At 44.0% G+C, this 16,956-nt stretch overlaps 8 protein-coding genes across 8 annotated transcripts; 5 read left to right on the plus strand and 3 right to left on the minus strand.

Moving 5' to 3' along the window:
* The first annotated feature begins 268 nt into the window (after positions 1-268).
* On the plus strand, positions 269-1,154 carry LOC143430665 (uncharacterized). The gene is made up of 3 exons (XM_076907041.1): positions 269-562; positions 616-1,022; positions 1,088-1,154. The coding sequence occupies exons 1-3, from the start codon at positions 269-271 to the stop codon at positions 1,152-1,154; spliced, it is 768 nt and encodes a 255-aa protein (XP_076763156.1).
* Positions 1,155-1,177: 23 nt separating this feature from the next.
* On the plus strand, positions 1,178-1,842 carry LOC143430666 (uncharacterized). The gene is made up of 4 exons (XM_076907042.1): positions 1,178-1,270; positions 1,348-1,449; positions 1,515-1,670; positions 1,761-1,842. Exons 1-4 carry the CDS (start codon positions 1,178-1,180, stop codon positions 1,830-1,832), a joined length of 423 nt encoding a protein of 140 aa, XP_076763157.1. The 3' UTR covers positions 1,833-1,842.
* An 810-nt stretch (positions 1,843-2,652) lies between these two features.
* On the plus strand, positions 2,653-4,209 carry LOC143430569 (uncharacterized). The gene is made up of 6 exons (XM_076906912.1): positions 2,653-2,946; positions 3,008-3,414; positions 3,508-3,607; positions 3,688-3,789; positions 3,859-4,014; positions 4,091-4,209. The coding sequence occupies exons 1-6, from the start codon at positions 2,653-2,655 to the stop codon at positions 4,160-4,162; spliced, it is 1,131 nt and encodes a 376-aa protein (XP_076763027.1). The 3' UTR covers positions 4,163-4,209.
* A 640-nt stretch (positions 4,210-4,849) lies between these two features.
* LOC143430667 (uncharacterized) lies at positions 4,850-6,197 on the plus strand. Its single transcript, XM_076907043.1, has 6 exons — positions 4,850-5,023; positions 5,113-5,510; positions 5,571-5,670; positions 5,745-5,846; positions 5,917-6,075; positions 6,141-6,197. The coding sequence occupies exons 1-6, from the start codon at positions 4,850-4,852 to the stop codon at positions 6,195-6,197; spliced, it is 990 nt and encodes a 329-aa protein (XP_076763158.1).
* A 49-nt stretch (positions 6,198-6,246) lies between these two features.
* Positions 6,247-9,345, minus strand: LOC143430585 (putative cytochrome P450 12a5, mitochondrial). Its single transcript, XM_076906928.1, is given in 11 exon segments — positions 6,247-6,551; positions 6,620-6,820; positions 6,893-6,971; positions 7,050-7,219; positions 7,279-7,456; positions 7,521-7,771; positions 7,992-8,133; positions 8,202-8,324; positions 8,396-8,507; positions 8,794-9,098; positions 9,100-9,345. Coding segments are annotated over 11 exon segments (1,833 nt in total). The 5' UTR covers positions 9,261-9,345; the 3' UTR covers positions 6,247-6,440.
* A 119-nt stretch (positions 9,346-9,464) lies between these two features.
* Positions 9,465-11,469, minus strand: LOC143430578 (H2.0-like homeobox protein). Its single transcript, XM_076906921.1, has 4 exons — positions 11,361-11,469; positions 10,971-11,183; positions 9,780-9,970; positions 9,465-9,707 (listed from the first exon to the last, which is right to left on the minus strand). Exons 1-4 carry the CDS (start codon positions 11,467-11,469, stop codon positions 9,516-9,518), a joined length of 705 nt encoding a protein of 234 aa, XP_076763036.1. The 3' UTR covers positions 9,465-9,515.
* A 1,293-nt stretch (positions 11,470-12,762) lies between these two features.
* On the minus strand, positions 12,763-13,622 carry LOC143430777 (uncharacterized). Its single transcript, XM_076907195.1, has 3 exons — positions 13,466-13,622; positions 13,102-13,391; positions 12,763-13,015 (listed from the first exon to the last, which is right to left on the minus strand). Exons 1-3 carry the CDS (start codon positions 13,620-13,622, stop codon positions 12,869-12,871), a joined length of 594 nt encoding a protein of 197 aa, XP_076763310.1. The 3' UTR covers positions 12,763-12,868.
* A 57-nt stretch (positions 13,623-13,679) lies between these two features.
* LOC143430577 (uncharacterized) lies at positions 13,680-15,000 on the plus strand. Its single transcript, XM_076906920.1, has 4 exons — positions 13,680-14,016; positions 14,093-14,346; positions 14,406-14,525; positions 14,631-15,000. The coding sequence occupies exons 1-4, from the start codon at positions 13,938-13,940 to the stop codon at positions 14,889-14,891; spliced, it is 714 nt and encodes a 237-aa protein (XP_076763035.1). The 5' UTR covers positions 13,680-13,937; the 3' UTR covers positions 14,892-15,000.
* The last annotated feature ends 1,956 nt before the right edge of the window (positions 15,001-16,956 follow it).

Genomic DNA, 16,956 nt, shown 5'->3' on the forward strand with positions numbered 1-16,956 from the left:
ATGTACAAGCAGAAAAAAAATTTGAAGCTATCATTAATATCGCAATACTTAAATTCCAATTGATTCGCCTAGCAATAAAAATTCTACGAAGCTCTACGTACCGTGAAAGCGAGCCAGTACGCCTTCGATTTTAATCAATAGACGCATCTAGTATTCATCCCAATGTTCATGAATTAAGAAATGGCAGCTATGTTTTACTGGCGTCCAAAGCACCACGTGTCACTTAAGAAACCTCGTTTACCAAGCATCGTACTGTGCTTGTATCGTTATGTTTCGAAACGTGACGCCAGAGAAGGCGATCGCCTTTGCTCAGTATAGCGTAGCTTTGACATGCTGTTGGCCACTTCCATTGACAGCTACCAGGACCGAGCTGCTTCGATTCAAGATCCTGAGATCTGTGATGTTGTTGAACGCGTTCATGCTCCTTGGTCCCATGTTGTACGCGATGCATGCGTACCGCGACGATATCGAGAACATGTGCAAAGCGGTTCTACTGACGCTCGCTGTCGTGCAAGTGCTTGTCCAAACTTCTTCCTGCATTTTTCAATACGATCGATATCAGGTAAGAAGCATTGTAATCGATCAAGTCGAGAATATTGCTAATATATTTTGCAGCAATTAATCGAGGAGATGACGTACTGTTGCGAGAAAGCGTGCGAGTACGAGCGACACGTCTTCCAGCGATACGTCGACAAGTACTCAGTTTTCTATGGAATATCAGTTATTTGGATTTACGTGGCAGCATCGATGGTCGTCTTGGGGACATTTTTTCTACCTGATCCATTCCCCACTAACGCTAAATACCCGTTTGCTGTTAACTTCGAGCCCGTCAGAAGCATCATTTTTCTACATCAAACATTCGTCGGCATGCAATGCGCTGCACACGTGGCCATCGCTGTATTCTCCGCCCTGTTGCTATTATTTTCCGCGGCACGTTTCGAGATTTTGCAGTTGGAGCTACGTGCTGTTAAGGATGTCACCTCGTTAATTAATTGTATAAAAAAGTATCACAAAGTGAGAAGGTATTCAATCAACTTTTGATTAACAGTGTTATATGTGGGTATTTGGAATTTTGGGTTCCATCCAGATATCTGGATATAGTCTTAATGATGCAAGAAACGAAACTGATAAACGAACGATTGTATGGTAATTGAAGAACATCTGTTTTAGATACGCAATGGAAGCTGTTTACGCAGTACAGTCCATAGCGCTGATCACAGTAATCATATGTGGCGTAGCGACCGTGTTTTGCGGTATGACTTTTCTTGGAGTAAGTACTTGAGACGATATCATAAATTACGAGACTGAAAAATGCTAATACAATTGGAATTTTGCTTGATTGACCAGCGACAATCGTTCACCGTGAAAATTCAATTCGCTTCCTTGGCTTCGATTGCACTATTGAAGGTTTTCATGTGCACGTTGCCAGCTGATCACTTAATGCACATGGTGAGTTTTGCTGCATTTTATCGCTGGTTTAGGATTGTAATTGACCATCACTCTACTTCTGTTAGGGTGAAAGTGTAATACAAGGCGCATACGAGTCGGAGTGGTACAAACATTCTTCGAGAATACAAAAGTATATATTGATTACCTTGACTCCTCAGGCTCCCGTGGTTTTAAGCGTGAAATGTCTCATTCCTAGTCTCTCGTTGAACTATTACTGCTCGGTATATGAGTAACTGTGAATAATTATGTGTTTCAATTGTTTTGCTGTTAGTTTTAAGTATATCATCGATAGCGTTTGCCTCATATTTCAGTTCGTCTCGAATGTGTTTTCTTTATTCACCGTTCTACGAGCTACCATGATCAGAGATGATGATGACTATTGACTACTGGACTGGGGTGGTAATTAATTTTATATGTAATATATGATAACGATAAGTAATCACGTGTTAATCCTGTGGATCTTACAATAAAGTAGATATTTACCGGGTTACGTTCATCTTCCAATCTGATGCATTTTAATTGTACACCTATGATTAATATTTTTCCATTTTGGTCGATCAAACAAGAACACAACATTTCGTAATAAAAAATTGATTAGTCTTTGTATCTTTTTTTAACAACCAGTCGTCTTCTTACAAACTAATATAACAACACAATTGTAATAAATGATGGCCAATACTACTGATGATTTTTTCATAACTAATAAAATACGAGCCTTCCTTACAGCACAGCGAACCATGAGTTGTCCATTTATTTGACTGAGTATCTCGATCATCCAAAGAATTATCACTCGTGCGACTTATCCGCAACGAATACCACAAACCATCCACTTATTTATTCCATACAGACTACTTCCATAAAAGTGGTATCGTACGATACGTAACTTGTTGCACATGCAACACTTCCCACAGCGGTAACCGCGCGCGAGGCAATTGCACACTCGTACGAGAGGGGAAAAGTTTTCGTGCTATCATTAGTGGCGCAACAGCAATAATACATTAACTTCTATCGTGGAAGGTCTGGTCTAACGCAAAACCGAATCACCACACCTTTGATTTCCCTCCCAGGTTGCATTTATTATTCCTTGCTACCTCCATGAATTAATCCACAGCTAGTCTTTTTATAGAACGCGATGTACCGCGAGCGATCGTTCGTGCAACTTCATTTCTCGAGTAACAAACTGATCCCTTGCCCCGTGCCATTATGTTCAGAAATGTGACTGCAGAGAAAGCGATCGCTTTCACTCACCTTTGCGTGGCTTTGACATACTGCTGGCCACTACCCTCGATGGCTACCAGGCGTCAAGTGCTTCGTTTCAAGATCCTCAGATTCGTACTATTTCTAAACGCACTTATGCTGCTCTTTCCTTTATTATATGCAATGCACGTGCACCGTGACGATGCTGGAAACGTGGGTAAAGCAGGTTTATTGACGCTTGGGGTGATGCTTGTGCTATCTCAGACTTCCTTGTCCATCGTTGAGTACGAACGATTTCAGGTAAGACTCGTTTTCGATTGTCTTACAAGTCAGTGACTTTTTATATCGCACGTTACAACAGCGACTAATCGAAGAAATGGAATATTACTGCAAGAGAGCATCCTTGTACCAAAGACGGGTCTTCCAACGATACATCGACAAGTACTCCACGTTCTACGGTGTGTCTGCGGTTTGGTTTTACGCGACAGCTTGCATGGTTATCCTTGGAACCGTTTTCTTATCCGACCCTCTGCCAACGAACGCGGAGTATCCGTTCGCAGTTACTTTCGAGCCAGTGAGAAGCATTATTTTCGTGCATCAAGCGATCGTGGGCTTCCAGTGCGCTGCGCACATATCCATTGGCATATTTTGCGCCCTCTTGTTGCTGTTTTCCGCTGCACGCTTCGAGGTTCTAACAATGGAGCTGCGCACAGTGCAAGACACCCCATCGTTGATCGAATGTGTGAAGCATTATCGAGCTGCGAAAAGGTGCTGGAAAGTATCGCAATTGTCGAACAATTTTGTTCGATCAATTTTGAAACTTCGAAACAGCGAGTAATTTTTGGATGATGTTCGTTTCAGGTATGCGAAGGAAGTGATATCCTCGATCCGGTCCATTACTCTTATCACTGTAACTATGTGCGGCGTGGCGACTGTGTTCTGCGGCATCACTTTTATCGGAGTGAGTACCTGACGATCTCAGCAACGATTAGAAAATCTGCGGATCGAACGAACTCTACTCACGTCTACTCGAACCACCAGCGTCAGCCATTTGCAGTGAAAGTTCAGTTCCTCTCTTTGGCTTCTCTGGCGCTGTTGAAGGTCTTCATGTGCGCTTGGCCAGCTGATCATTTAATGGACACGGCAAGTGTTACTTTGATATGCCTTGTTAACTTTTACGATTACGATAAACTATTAATTTCTCGTCGTCAGAGTGAAAATGTGATGCATGGAGTGTATGAATCGAAATGGTACAAACGACCTCTGAGGATGCAGAAATTTATACTGTTCATGTTGGTTCCTCAGGCACCAGTGACGTTAAGTATCAAGTCTATTATTCCTACATTGTCGTTGAACTATTATACCTCGGTACGCGAATTAATTGAATTGCGTTTAATTTAACTTACGTCGCTATTACTGTTATTAATGCAATATTTCGTTTCAGTTCATCTCAAACGTGTTCTCCTTATTTACCGTTTTGCGAGCCGCCATGGTCAGATACAACGATAACAATTGAATACTGAATTGACATTGTTTAAACTGACGTGTTGCTAATTACAGAGCAATGAATACACTGACTCGTTCAAATATTTTCTCTCTTTTTTATAACATAAGGTAGTAGTTTATATAATATTTAATATTCTAAAATCTATCGCATTTGCTTCGAAATTCGCCACGCGATAATGTCGAGCATAATTTCCAGATCGTTTTTACAAATGAGAAATGTGGACCAATATGAGAAATCGTTATATAACCATAAGAAGAAATTAAGTAGAAAAGTGGATGTAATTCGTACTAATAACACAGCTCTGCGTAAAATCCGTTAACTAATTTAAACATTTATGCATAATTACGAAACTACCCTGCTCAATATGGTATTATGTTTGCTATCGTAATTGTCGTCATTAACGATGTCTCCCCTAATAAAAATCGATTTTCTCCCGTGAATACGTGTCGCTTTACTAAGCCCACTTGGAACTGTCGACTCTGTCTCGAAGAAGTCTTGAGCGAACCGACGATGCCATCTCTTCGAACGAAAAATCGTTTCGCTAGTGAGGTAATTAAGCTCGATAAAAGCATCGAGAGACACAACATAGATCGACAGAAAGATCTGATAAGATTCTTAAAAGCAGGCTGTCAATTTTGTTGCATCTGGCCGCTGAAGTCGAACGAAGCTAAATGGAGACTCGTATTTTATAAAATCATGTGGTGGTTTTACGTTCTGATCGAATCGTACAGCGTGTTAGGTATAATAAATGGTGTTCGTTGCTGTTTCGTAGATCTAAACGGATTTGTGAAAACATTCGTGGATGTGATATTCATGCTGGAAGTGTTGTTCGATTTGATCTATTACAAATTTCGCGCTAAAGAATTCCAGGTTAATATTCGCATTGAAACATTGATTCGCTCTATTCGTGTATTCAACACGAAGTATTAAATGCACCACGTTCTTTTTATCTATCGTAGCGCTTGATAATTGAAATGGAGCGATTCATGACGACACCCAATCCGCGACATTCGATTCTACCTGTAACATTTTATTACACGGTGGTGGCCACTTACGTCATTGGTAGCTTCCTTTTCATCTTCACTCCGTTATTTTCTGAGAATCAACCAACTCCTCTGAACACTATATTCATCTTTATACCAAAAGAAAAGTATTGGGGCAGACGCATCGCTTACGGATTGGAAATAATTATTGTCATAATCGCTGCTGTGGTTTTGTACTATGATTTAATGATAGTTGCAATAACATTGCACGCTGGTTCAAAATTCGGTTTACTAGGAACGAAGTTAGAAAAATTTGGCGTTCTGACGGAGAAGAAGGTGAAAACGTGGACGAGAGAACATCAAAGCGTAATCAGGTATGATTTTCGTTTAGCTTCGTTTCGATATTCTTTAAAAGTTCTTTCTCTCGAATTTAGCTACGCGTTCGAAGTGAATCGTATCATCGCACCCATTGCGATTAAATCAACGATCGCAGTGATGCTATACGTACTCGTCTGTGCTCTCGTAGTCATTCACGTAAGCATTGTAACGCACGAAAATTTCTGCTCACTGATATTCAATTTCTACTACAAATACTGTGCTTTCTTTAGAAATTACCGTTCGTCGAGCTATCTAAATTCTTCGTAGTCACTCTCTTCTCAATGTTACGTTTCGTCGCGTGCAGTTGGGCGGCTGATGTGATGACAGAGAAGGTATGTCGATAAAACGAAAGTAAAATTGCGTGAAATAAAATTGCAAATACAAAGTATGATTTTTAAACAGGCTCATAATATTTCTTGGAACATCTATGACAGTTCGTGGATCGATGCAACGATGAATACACGAAAGAGTTTTCTAGTAATTACGCAAAGATGCCAAAAACGTATTACCATTCACGTGGTTGGATTTATATCAGCCTGGTCTTTGAAATTTTGTGGACAGGTAAGTTCGATCATTTTTAACTCATCAGTTATACTCAAAACACATACTTCGTCCCTGTTTCACAGGTTGTCTACACGATTTTCACGTTCTTCTCCACATTAAGAGCAGCGTTACGCGTGTAACCCAATAACCGAACAATGGTCCGTATCGTTGTTTTATTGCTCCCTCTCGGACGTATTGAGTGTTCGAATAAACAGAAGCGAGGAGTTACAGCTATTATTACTTATTCTAAACTATTCTCTGTTGTATTGAACGTGTTAACTTGATAACGAAATGATTATGACGGGACTGGAAATGTATTCCTACCCCTACGCCGCTCGCTAGAATAGCACTGGCGGAATCCACCCCCTCGACTATTGTATCCGCTAATTCCTATCCACGAAACGGAAACGAAGCGGTTTATTGGGCACGTTCACCATCATAAATTTGCTCCTAATATCAGCGTAATCGTACTCGACTCTGAATTGTCGTACGAGCTGGAAAGTATACATAGAACAAACTTTATGTTAACGTAATTGATTAACAACGGATCGAATTGGATTACCTTCGCTGTCAAAAGCATCATCTTCGTCTCAGCCATGTGCTTTCCTAGACACGACCTCGCGCCATAGCCGAAAGGCAAGTAAGTGAAGTCTACCTCCTCCTTCGAGCAACTCGTCAACCACCTTTCCGGTCGGAATTTCGTTGGGTCTTCGAAGTTCTCCTCTCGTTGCGAGGTGATTTGATTCGCCATTATAACAAACGTCTGCGGAAATGAATTTCTCATCAGAATGGTGAAACGTTTGGTTTCATTTTAACCAATATTTCATACTCTTACCCCTTTGGGTATCGTGTAGCCATGAAGAGTTATATTTTTTGGTAGCAATCGAGTAAGATACGGTAGAGCAGGTCGTAACCTTTCGATCGAAAAGCATTAATTTAATATATATGATAATTAATCTGTTTCAAACTTCTGTAAAATGAAGGATAAACACCTTAGACTCTCCTGAAGACAGGCTCTCAAATACGGCATTTCCTTCAACGCGTTCTCCGTGAAAGGGGAGTCATTGCTTGGCAAAACTGAGGTGATTTCTTCGTAGAGTCTTCTCTGAGCTCGCGGATTCTTTGCCAAATAGTACAGCAGGAAAGCCTCAGAATTCACCGTCTATAAATCGAATACGTATTAAAAGCCACGTATAATAATTATCGCGAGCAACTCGTTACCGCTTGAACGCCCAATATAATCATATCCATCAGTATCGTGCAAATATCATCCGGATGGACGCCCTCGTTCAGCAGGAATCTTTCCACAACTGGCGAGCTCTCGTTGATAGCTGAGCATTTTTCTTCAGCTTGAATACGTAGCTTGCATTTAGCTTGACGGACGTACTTGGCTATGACGCTGAAGAAGACACTCGAAACAGGCTTTCTGAGTTCGATCACGACGTGGAATTCGAACAACTTACCCGTCGAGCACGTCGCAGGCCTCGAAAAGGTTCCTCGCGAACGGCGTCAAGAAGAATCGCCACACTTGAAAGCCAGTTTCGCAGCGGTTCATGTACTTGTGGGCCGTGGTCAACGCGTCGACGATTCGCGATGGCTCGGACGTGGAATTGTAGCCAGCTGATTGCAGGAACCCGAGGTGCTTGTTGAACGTCACGTTGCAGAAGCACTCGATGCCCCAACGGATCATGTCCTCGTGGAAATCAGCGGGTACCTGTTCGTATCGATTATCGTAATGACGTTTCTGGTCGAGAGAAGCTAATTGGATAAGTGGACAACGAATGTTCGTGCATTTGTGAGGAATATAAGTACGCGAAAAGTGTAGAATACGTATGACAAGCAAAGACATATAAAATATTTGAAATAAAGCGTAAATCGTAGTACTTAGGAGATGTACAAATGCGAATTTGAATGTGACAAATCTTAATACAAACTTCGTTTTGCCTGTTACGTATTTTGTATATCCTGGCGATAAGTTCGTCGCAGACAGCGTCGATTTTGCCGAAGAAGCTCGAGGCGATCAGATTGAAGTCCTCTTCCACCTTCTCTCTGACTTCCAACCATTCCGAGCCCTGCCTAAATGACATTTCTCAATTAAGAAAAATCAGATCGTGGGTCTACACAAGTTGTAAGGATCTACTAACAAGGAGAACGGTCCAGCGAACCGATATTTCCGATAATTCAATCGATAGTGCTGCAAAATATCGATCCCACTTCGCACTGGAGTGTCGCCCTCCTGTTTGAACACCTCGGCTATGTGTTCAGGTCTACAGCAGCGAGCAAGCACAATAAGAAGAATGTACGTGTGTCTGCAATTAAATTACGAAGAAAAAGTTGCCTGTGGATCATAACGATGTCACCGGAAAGGGGTCCATTGATCCTCACGATACACCCGTACTCATTGAACAGGTACTTCAAGGGTGTGATGTTGCGATTCCACGACAGTCGTCCTGAAATTAATCGCTGAAGCTTAAAAAAACCGTCTACCTTCTTAGAAACACTATTGAAACAAAACGATTCACGATATTTACAAGCTTCGCTCTACATCAAGATTTTAATAACTTTTGATAACATTCAGACCTGTACGCGTAACTGAAAATCCAGAGAGTCGAGAGAATGTTTTTATTCCACAGATTATACTTTCGTTAGGTCTTCATTCTCAGTTTCTCGCTGTTAAAACATTCGACTCTTTGGATATTCAGTTATTGGTGCTACAACAGTGGTACTGAATCGTACCCTGGGTAAATCTGTTGGTTAGCAGACTGGAAAACAGTTGCGTACCGAGGAGCGGCACGTATTTCCAATACTTCTCCCAGATCTTGAGAATAGCAGGCCCAGGGACCTCCTCGAAAGGCAACGGTGCCTTGTCTGCGACGATTTCTGGCTGGATCCTCGTCGTGGGCACGTCGAACGTGGCTGGTGACACTTCCGCTGTCGCCTGATCGAGCAGGGGGATGGAATCCGAGCGCAAGGACTGATCAACCGTAGAAGTTGTCTGTGGCTGCGCCATAGATGCAGCTGAAACACCAGAAAATGTCGTGTAAACCGCTCAACAGCCACGATGTTGAAATATACTTACATATAATGTCGGAGGGGTTAAGATCGAGACATTTCTGGCCCTCGTTCGCCGTCAGAGACTTCGACATCTTCATCGCCCCCCATTGTCGAGAAATCGACGTAAACTTCGGCAACAATCGTTGCATTTTAACCGCAGTGATTAATTTATTATCAACGCGTTACTTTATCGGCAACGAGCAACAGTTTCGTTGCCTTGGCAATCGGTGGAAAGAAAAAAAGTAAACGTCGCGTTCGCAAATGGCGGCGAGAGACGCGTCATTAATCAAGTTCGAAAGCACAAACCGACGTACTTTATATATAAACTTTATTTAGCATAAAAATCGATTACTGCTGATTACAATCTATACCGTATCGAACATCGTTAATGTACACTTCGCATTTCAAACGTCCACCTCGATCTCCACGTCCTCCTCGTCCTCCGAGACAGTCTTTTCAATCGTTTCACTCTTCCCGCCATCTTTCACCGACCTCCTAGACGACTCCTTATGGGAATCAGCGTTAGCCAGTGCCGCGTTCTCGCTCTCCTTCGTGTGCCTCCACTTCATTCGTCGATTCTGGAACCAGACCTTCACCTAAGAGCGACAAGGGTGTCTTTTGAATCGAACGTCCCCGCAATTCAAATCGCGATCAAGTTCGACGTTTACCTGCGCGTCCGTCAGTCCCAGAGTGGCTGCTAGCTGCCTCCTATCCGGTTTCGTGATGTACTTCTGCAACGAGAATCGCCTCTCCAACCCTTTCCGTTGCAACGAACTGAACACAGCCCTCGACCACGATCTCTTTCTCCTGGTGTTCGGTTCTGATTGATTGGTCGATGCTGGAGTGGACGATATCGGAACTGCAAAAGTGCGAGGAACGATCTGAGGACCCGAAACGCTGTTGGATACTCCCCCGCTGGTAAACGCGGCGGAGGGTTGGATGGTTGGTCGCGTTCGATGAAACAGAAGCCAGGGGGATACATCACGGCGCATGGAACCGCAGATCACAAATTAGAGGGAGACGTGACACGATGTAAACGGTAGTCTTAAGCTGGATGGGTGTCTGTTTCAACAGATCCTATCCCCGAACAAGAGGCCTCCAAGATTGGGTACTTCTGGCTGATTTACAGTCCTACAGAAGTATACAACGTCTGTACCAGTTTAAACAGTGTGGTTCTCTCTCCGGTTGGTACGGGTCCTCCGAATGAATTGGACGGCCAACAGTTTAGTAAGGTCATAGCTATTTCGGGAACTTTATGCCGCCGTTTGAAAGTACAACTTCTATTGATGGATCCTCGCGCGGCTCCATTGTTGAAACTTGGATTTCGATAATTTCGATCGCTGCTGATTCGACTATGGTCTCCTTTCGTATTTTTTTTTTTTTTTTCTTTCTTTTTATCACCTTTTCGTTCCCAACGATATTCTTTTAAAGGTCCTTGGCTCGAAGGTTTTCGACTTTTCGAGCTAACCGAGAAGGAGCACGACGAAACCGCTGTTTACATCGGCCGTAAACGAACGGTGGCACTTAAGATGTCGTTTAAACACGGACAGGAAACACGAGAATACACTGGCGCGTAAATATTTTGCCCTACTTGCTGCGAGTATTCGGGAGACAAGACAGCGGTCCATATGGTCGCATTTGTTAATGACGCAATCTCCGTTTCATGAGCCCCTGGCTCCTGAATCGTTTCCGCCGTGGGGATCGAAAACGATCGTTAACGAGCTACTCGTTAGATTATCGATTAAACCGCGTCGCGGGATCACGTATGCACATCGCGCTCGATTCGAAGACGTCGCCCACGCGGTCGAACAAAAATAGAGGAGACGATGAAGACATTAGAATTCCTGTGTGATTCTCACCTCTGGGGACAGGTCGCAGCGGTGCTGGTCGATAGATACTCGCATAATTTTCAGCGACTCCGTTCCCGTGACTGGCGGTCCCGTAATTAACAGGAATCGAGGGTTGAGCGTACGAGAACGAGGGACAGATCCGGAGGGCTTCGCACCTGACGCAACCGCCTGGACAAGGACACCGCACCGTGGAGAATTGCACCGGAAGCGGCCTGAGCACATCTTTCGGAACACACGGTTCTTATTCAAGTGTTGACCTCATAAATGAAACGCGTGGCGCAACAACGCTCGTGTCTAGCACGAGAGATCGCCTCTTTTGCGGATCGATTGAATCGAGGAATGAAAATAAAGAGAGCGGTTCGTAGTAGCCAGTCGGACAGCTGTGTCCGGTGCTCTTACCTGTTTTCTTGCACGAGATCTCGTCCGACAATATGCGTTCTACGCCGAACTTCAGCTGCCGCGAACAATTCGTACCGTCCACGATGCCGCGCGTTTTCACTTCGTTCATGCTTCCTGTCCTTTCGCCAAAAATCGCATAAGCAATATTTTAATTATCCCCACTATCCACGTATCGGCTACAACATCTTCTGACGATGATCCAGTTGAATTCGCAACGAAAATAAATTACGCACAGATACAAGCGCACCACTGATTCTCACGCGCGGCTCGTGTCATGATTTAAATGTGGAAACGATATTCACTTTTGACAATGATCCGATTAACGAGTCAGCGGTGGACGAGGGACGAGCGAGTTAATTGTCGCGGGCGTTAATGAACGCGTTTAGTGGGCGAAACAATGACTTTCGCGGAAGTGCATCGGAATGAATGAGCGAACGAGTTCCTGCCATGTTCAGGACGGCTTTTGGTTTAAAAAAAAATCAACGGAGCTCGGTGCAATTTCGTCAGTGGGATTGGTCCACGCGGATGTTGTAGGCGTGGCTCTAAGAAGATTGGTCCCTGAAGGATGATGAGTCTGATGCCAGTCTCGATGGAGCTGCTGCTCGTAAGTATTCCCCTTTCGGTGCGTTTTACCAAACAAATATCATAGAATCTGTTTATTACACGAAACGAGATAAATGACCCTAAAAAAATTTTCCCCGAACAAGTTCTATAAAAAAGTGAACTGAGAAACATTGCGTTACGAGTGGACGTGATTTACTTTTATTCGGATAAAGCGTGTAGTGGATCGAAGTGGTTACAATTTTGTTAATACTTCTTCGAGAAATTAGATATACATTCTATGCTTACCACGTAATCGCGTACTAATTAAATATTACTTTATTACTAACATTATTATTATCGCTAATAACATAGTTACGATATTACGAAATTGCCCGTTCGTTGTCGGTCGCGGAAAGCGCGAAAGTCGAGGACCACATAATTAATTAGTTGGGGAATAACAAGGGGAGATGAAGTTCCAGAAAAACTGTTACTCAGGCTATACATATCTGTGGAATAATAGCATTGAGACGTATGGCTGATGATATCTCTGGAAGCCATATGGTTATCTTTGCATGCAGACTTTCGGAGTATACAGTCACTTAGGTGTTTATTTGAAGAGCCATGTTTGAAGCAGCCTCTACCCACATGCTAAGAATATTCTTCGGGATATGTACACACCGTGATCCTCTATTCGATTTTATTAGGTTTTAGGATTTTCAAGAGTCCGGCGAATCATGATAAGCGAACCCCTAATTGAGTCCATCCATCGCGATCGGAAATTCGGTATCCCGCCTCCGTGGTAACCCTGTGCGCGCCGCTAGATCGATCCTTGAAACCGAGCGGCGACGTTCTCGCGCCGTTTAAATTCGTCGATCGAGATCTTCCAGGAAAAGTTTGTTATCCGACGATAGCGGAGAGCGCAAATCCCGCGTTTATACTTCCGGAGCCACGCAAACGGTCAACAATTAGTCGCGCATTGCGTAAGATCTCGACAGCAGGATCATTCCTCGATACAGTTTCTCGATTTCGAACTCGTCCGTCGTCGAATCGAGAATCTGCGCGCTCCTCTTCGGACGATTGTAACTTTGCAGTCCCTGCAAGCCCTGCAAATTCTGAAACGCGATTACGTTCGTTAATATCCTTCGTTCGAGAACCGTATTGTTTTGTAATTTTTGCAGATCGAGCAACATTTTCTCACTGAAAGCACAATCACGTTCCCGTTGCCAGTGTTCGCAGCGTTCTGACGAATGGCTGTTATTACAAGGGTGAGTAGATAGCCGCCAAAAGCGAGGAACGAAAGCGCCGTCACTGACAACTGGAATATCTTCGAGATCTTCGACTCCTTCCCCTTCTCCTCGTAATGGTCCTCGTAACGCCTCAACGGCTTCTTGCCGATTCTTTTCAAGGGTTGCGCGACAGGTAACGACATCGAGAGCATCCTGCTGGACATTCCTTCAGCCTCCTCTTCTTCTTCGATCACGTCTGCGTCTGTTTAATTTCAATTACTTTCTTCTGCGATTTTTCGAGAGCAGATTTCTCAACAGTTTCTCATCTACTCTTACCTTCTTCGTCCGCCAGGGTAGACTTTATTTGTATCAGCTCACTCATCGGCAGCTCGCTTAAACTGAGCACTTCCTGCACGTAAAAAGACGTTCTGTTTGCTAATGAGATTCCCAGACAAACAAATATCGATAAAAAGGATACTCTGATAATATTCATATTATGCGAATACGATGTTCGACGACGCGGATGAAATTGTACAAGTTGAAAGATTAAAGAGCAACGACGTTCCTTGGTGAAGGTCAACTCTCTACTAGCTCTAGAAAGGTAACGACTCGCGATTGTCCCCTGGATCGGGAGATCTCATTTCTCGTGCTTGACTGACAAAGCGAGAAGCGTCTCGATCGTGGCCATCGCGCGACGAGCTACCACCAGAAACGCTACGAACCAACAGGATGGAAATGACTAACCAACATCCGTTAGAACCAGGTCGAGTGTGGTTCTCAGTCTCCAAATCGCTTTAGCCACGTTACGATGAGCAAATCCTCGTGCGTTCTACTCTGTATCGTCGCTATGGCGATTCTTGTATCCGGTTCACCGCAAGAGAACGATGGTCCGTTACGAAAAAAACGATAAATTTAACGATCAATTAAAATTCTCTGTTAATTCGTTACACTCGACACTCGCAGGTGTTCTTCGCAAGATAAAAGCAGGCTTGGAGTACGCCACGAATTATTTGGAGACAGCGAAAGACATCGCCGATTTGGTGGCGCAGAGCTTGGGTCACAAGCAGACTGAGAGACGAGGGGAGACCGGCGATACGAAGAACAAGGGTAATTTCGGCCCTTCTAACCTTGTCTCCGCGTTCTTCCGTCTCTTCGGATTGGACTCGCAGAAGGTAACAGCGATCGCCGTCAACAGTGTCATATTCCTCGCACAAATGGTACGTGTCTGCTCTCTATTACCCTGACAGAGTGATTAACGATGCGATCCGCGTAATAGATCGGCTCGCTGTTCGACCTGAAAACTCCGAAAGCGAACCTCGCTAGAAGTCTCGAGGAAGAAAGCGATACTTTATCGTGGAACCCAGCTAAAATTATCATGGAGAGCAAGAACGAGAAAGTGAGTCACGTTGAACGCGAGGAAGTGACACCTCGAAGCGTAGAGATTTTAACAAACGGTTGCGATGGAATAATTTTGGTATTTTTTTTTTTTTTTTCTTTTCAGATACAGAAATTAATCGAGCACGCTTACGACGCGAACCTGTCGAATCAATTGATCGAGAGGGTGGACGGCGTCGATTCCGCGTGCATCCGTTTGCTGCTGTGCAAAACGTCGCCAGTGATAAAGGCGGCGCAGAATTTCCTGAGGAACAAGCCTGCGGGAAGATCGAGTCGGATGGTTGCGTGGCTGCCCAGCAGGGACGTGTTCGAGGAAAACAGCGACCAGTGCGAGAATACGCATACCGATTGCAGTTTATTTTCTTAGCCGTAGCTATTGAACCGGCCTGCAGTTTATTTAAAACTTTTATTCGCCGCGAACTTGGCCTGAGCGAGACGAAGACGATCGTTGGTGTTAAAGATATTTTTCCTTTCGATACATTGTAAAATAAAACACACGTTGGAACCTTCGCGTTCGTAACCGTTCGCGCAATAACTCGAATGGGCGAGTAAAGTTGAGAGCAGAGCGATGGGAACGTGTTCACCGTAGTGGGATCGCTAGGAATCAAGGTGTTTATTTGTATAGCATATATATTTGCGTCCATACAAACATAATTATACTATATTACAGAATATACAAGGTATTCCAAAATTAATTTACTGAACGTTGCGCGTCGCGATGCCTCGTGTGTCTCGCACCTACTCGTCGACGAACGAAAAGTGAAAAGCGAAGCGTTAAAGGAAACGGCGGCTGCTTCTCGTCACCGTATTTCTCGACTAGATATCGGTGAATTAAATTTGGCAATACCCTTTATATCGTCAGCCATCGCCAGGATGGCCGTACGCGCGCTCGACTATCCTCAAATAAAATTATATTGCTTCTAGTCGTAGAATTTTTACAAACAACATCACTGCCTCCCGTACACGCAATGGACAACGAAACTGTTTGCGACCGCGTTAGTATCGAGACTGAAGGATCCTCGTCGTACAAAGCGATCTCGTTCGCGTTACCAGAGGGAGCTTTAAGATCGTCTACTCGCAGATCTTCGCGCGGTGATTTAACGACAAATCTGCCAGACGACACCCTTCTCAAACGGATCGAACGCGTTGTGCGAAAAGCGTAATATCCTGTCACGTAATGAAACGGCGCGATCGAGTGAAAGAAACGCGTTTTAAAAAGTATTGCACTGTGGACGAAGCACCTTTCGAACGGTTAAATAAACGCGGAACCATAGGACGTAATATCTTTAAGGATTCGTCAACGCACGAAGCGATAATCGTTGACGATACACTCTTCTGACGAGGGCAGGAGGGAGGGGAGGCGATAGTTAAGATACTTGTACCATTCTCGAGGACGGTGCTAATGAGAAATCCCTACTGTCTGGAATCGTTGCAAGTGAAACGCTTTTAAGGGGACCTCTACGATTCCGAATATCGACTCAGCGTCCTATCGGTATATTCACTTCAATCGATATAAAATCAATTATATAGTTCGCTCGATCGTTACCCATACGGTATAGAAACGTCGATTTTAATATCAGTATCGACAGCTAAGTGGGGGAGAAACAAACGAACAAGGGTCGAATGTAATATCATGAGTGAGAGTATAATAAGAAAGAAGGAACAATTCGAGCAACAACTATGTATACTTTAAAAACAAGGTCTCACGCGAAACTCTCGGGCAATCCATCTACCACTGTGCAATCACGTGTCAGATTTTTTTCAGGCGACCACACAGACACGTCTCACAGTGTAGAGACATTAAAATCGCTCTACGCTATACGTTTAATGAGATCAGGATTATTGCGGGCTACATGTCACCGGAGGGCGAATTAAAAACGTCGACGGGACGTTCCTAAAATGAACGACAATCGATACGATGGAGTAAATTGATCGCCTCTGGCGACGGATCGGGCCAGAAACGCTTCCACTACTTTCCCTGTAAATACCGTGGTTACGCGCGGTTACAGCCTAGAAAGATCGGTAATTACGAAAGTTTGGCATTCGAGAGACGTTCGTGGCTCTTGAAACGCAGCGGCGAGTTTCGGACGCGCTCCGCGATGTACTCGCGCGGCTCGAAGAAGTGGTCGACAAGACTAACCTCGAGTAATCTACCAATAATCCCTGTCTAGCATGGTACGCGACTTGCCACGTATACGACGAGTGAACTAACTCCATATAAAAGCTAAGTCTTTACCGTTGCTCAGTTTGTTTGATTCGTATTTATCACACGCGATCAGACATTAACGGGAAACCGGATCGCCACTTCTCTCTAACGTCGAGCATCAACCTAGTCCTCGTTTCATCGCGCGTTTCCGCGCCAAACGCGATTCACGTTACCCTCGATTAACTTCAAGTCGCTCGATACACGTGTGTACGTACTATTGGTAAAT

This window comes from Xylocopa sonorina, chromosome 15 (assembly GCF_050948175.1).
Source record: "Xylocopa sonorina isolate GNS202 chromosome 15, iyXylSono1_principal, whole genome shotgun sequence".
NCBI classification, from domain to species: Eukaryota; Metazoa; Arthropoda; class Insecta; order Hymenoptera; family Apidae; genus Xylocopa; species Xylocopa sonorina.

Excerpts from the sequence above, each read along its gene's own strand:
- LOC143430665 (XM_076907041.1), top strand. The coding sequence starts at position 269 with ATGTTTCGAAACGTGACGCCAGAGAAGGCGATCGCCTTTGCTCAGTAT. Across the intron at positions 563-615 it reads TTCAATACGATCGATATCAG|CAATTAATCGAGGAGATGAC; the intron begins GTAAGAAGCATT and ends TATATTTTGCAG. Across the intron at positions 1,023-1,087 it reads AAGTATCACAAAGTGAGAAG|ATATCTGGATATAGTCTTAA; the intron begins GTATTCAATCAA and ends GGTTCCATCCAG.
- LOC143430666 (XM_076907042.1), top strand. The coding sequence starts at position 1,178 with ATGGAAGCTGTTTACGCAGTACAGTCCATAGCGCTGATCACAGTAATC. Across the intron at positions 1,450-1,514 it reads CTGATCACTTAATGCACATG|GGTGAAAGTGTAATACAAGG; the intron begins GTGAGTTTTGCT and ends TACTTCTGTTAG. Across the intron at positions 1,671-1,760 it reads CGTTGAACTATTACTGCTCG|TTCGTCTCGAATGTGTTTTC; the intron begins GTATATGAGTAA and ends CTCATATTTCAG.
- LOC143430569 (XM_076906912.1), top strand. The coding sequence starts at position 2,653 with ATGTTCAGAAATGTGACTGCAGAGAAAGCGATCGCTTTCACTCACCTT. Across the intron at positions 3,790-3,858 it reads CTGATCATTTAATGGACACG|AGTGAAAATGTGATGCATGG; the intron begins GCAAGTGTTACT and ends TCTCGTCGTCAG. Across the intron at positions 4,015-4,090 it reads CGTTGAACTATTATACCTCG|TTCATCTCAAACGTGTTCTC; the intron begins GTACGCGAATTA and ends ATTTCGTTTCAG.
- LOC143430667 (XM_076907043.1), top strand. The coding sequence starts at position 4,850 with ATGTGGTGGTTTTACGTTCTGATCGAATCGTACAGCGTGTTAGGTATA. Across the intron at positions 5,024-5,112 it reads TTCGCGCTAAAGAATTCCAG|CGCTTGATAATTGAAATGGA; the intron begins GTTAATATTCGC and ends TATCTATCGTAG. Across the intron at positions 5,671-5,744 it reads GTGCTCTCGTAGTCATTCAC|AAATTACCGTTCGTCGAGCT; the intron begins GTAAGCATTGTA and ends TGCTTTCTTTAG.
- LOC143430578 (XM_076906921.1), bottom strand. The coding sequence starts at position 11,469 with ATGAACGAAGTGAAAACGCGCGGCATCGTGGACGGTACGAATTGTTCG. Across the intron at positions 9,971-10,970 it reads GCTGCGACCTGTCCCCAGAG|TTCCGATATCGTCCACTCCA; the intron begins GTGAGAATCACA and ends GCACTTTTGCAG. Across the intron at positions 9,708-9,779 it reads TGGGACTGACGGACGCGCAG|GTGAAGGTCTGGTTCCAGAA; the intron begins GTAAACGTCGAA and ends TGTCGCTCTTAG.
- LOC143430777 (XM_076907195.1), bottom strand. The coding sequence starts at position 13,622 with ATGAATATTATCAGAGTATCCTTTTTATCGATATTTGTTTGTCTGGGA. Across the intron at positions 13,392-13,465 it reads TACCCTGGCGGACGAAGAAG|ACGCAGACGTGATCGAAGAA; the intron begins GTAAGAGTAGAT and ends GAAATTAAACAG. Across the intron at positions 13,016-13,101 it reads GGAACGTGATTGTGCTTTCA|AATTTGCAGGGCTTGCAGGG; the intron begins GTGAGAAAATGT and ends ATCGCGTTTCAG.
- LOC143430577 (XM_076906920.1), top strand. The coding sequence starts at position 13,938 with ATGAGCAAATCCTCGTGCGTTCTACTCTGTATCGTCGCTATGGCGATT. Across the intron at positions 14,017-14,092 it reads TTCACCGCAAGAGAACGATG|GTGTTCTTCGCAAGATAAAA; the intron begins GTCCGTTACGAA and ends CGACACTCGCAG. Across the intron at positions 14,347-14,405 it reads TCATATTCCTCGCACAAATG|ATCGGCTCGCTGTTCGACCT; the intron begins GTACGTGTCTGC and ends TCCGCGTAATAG.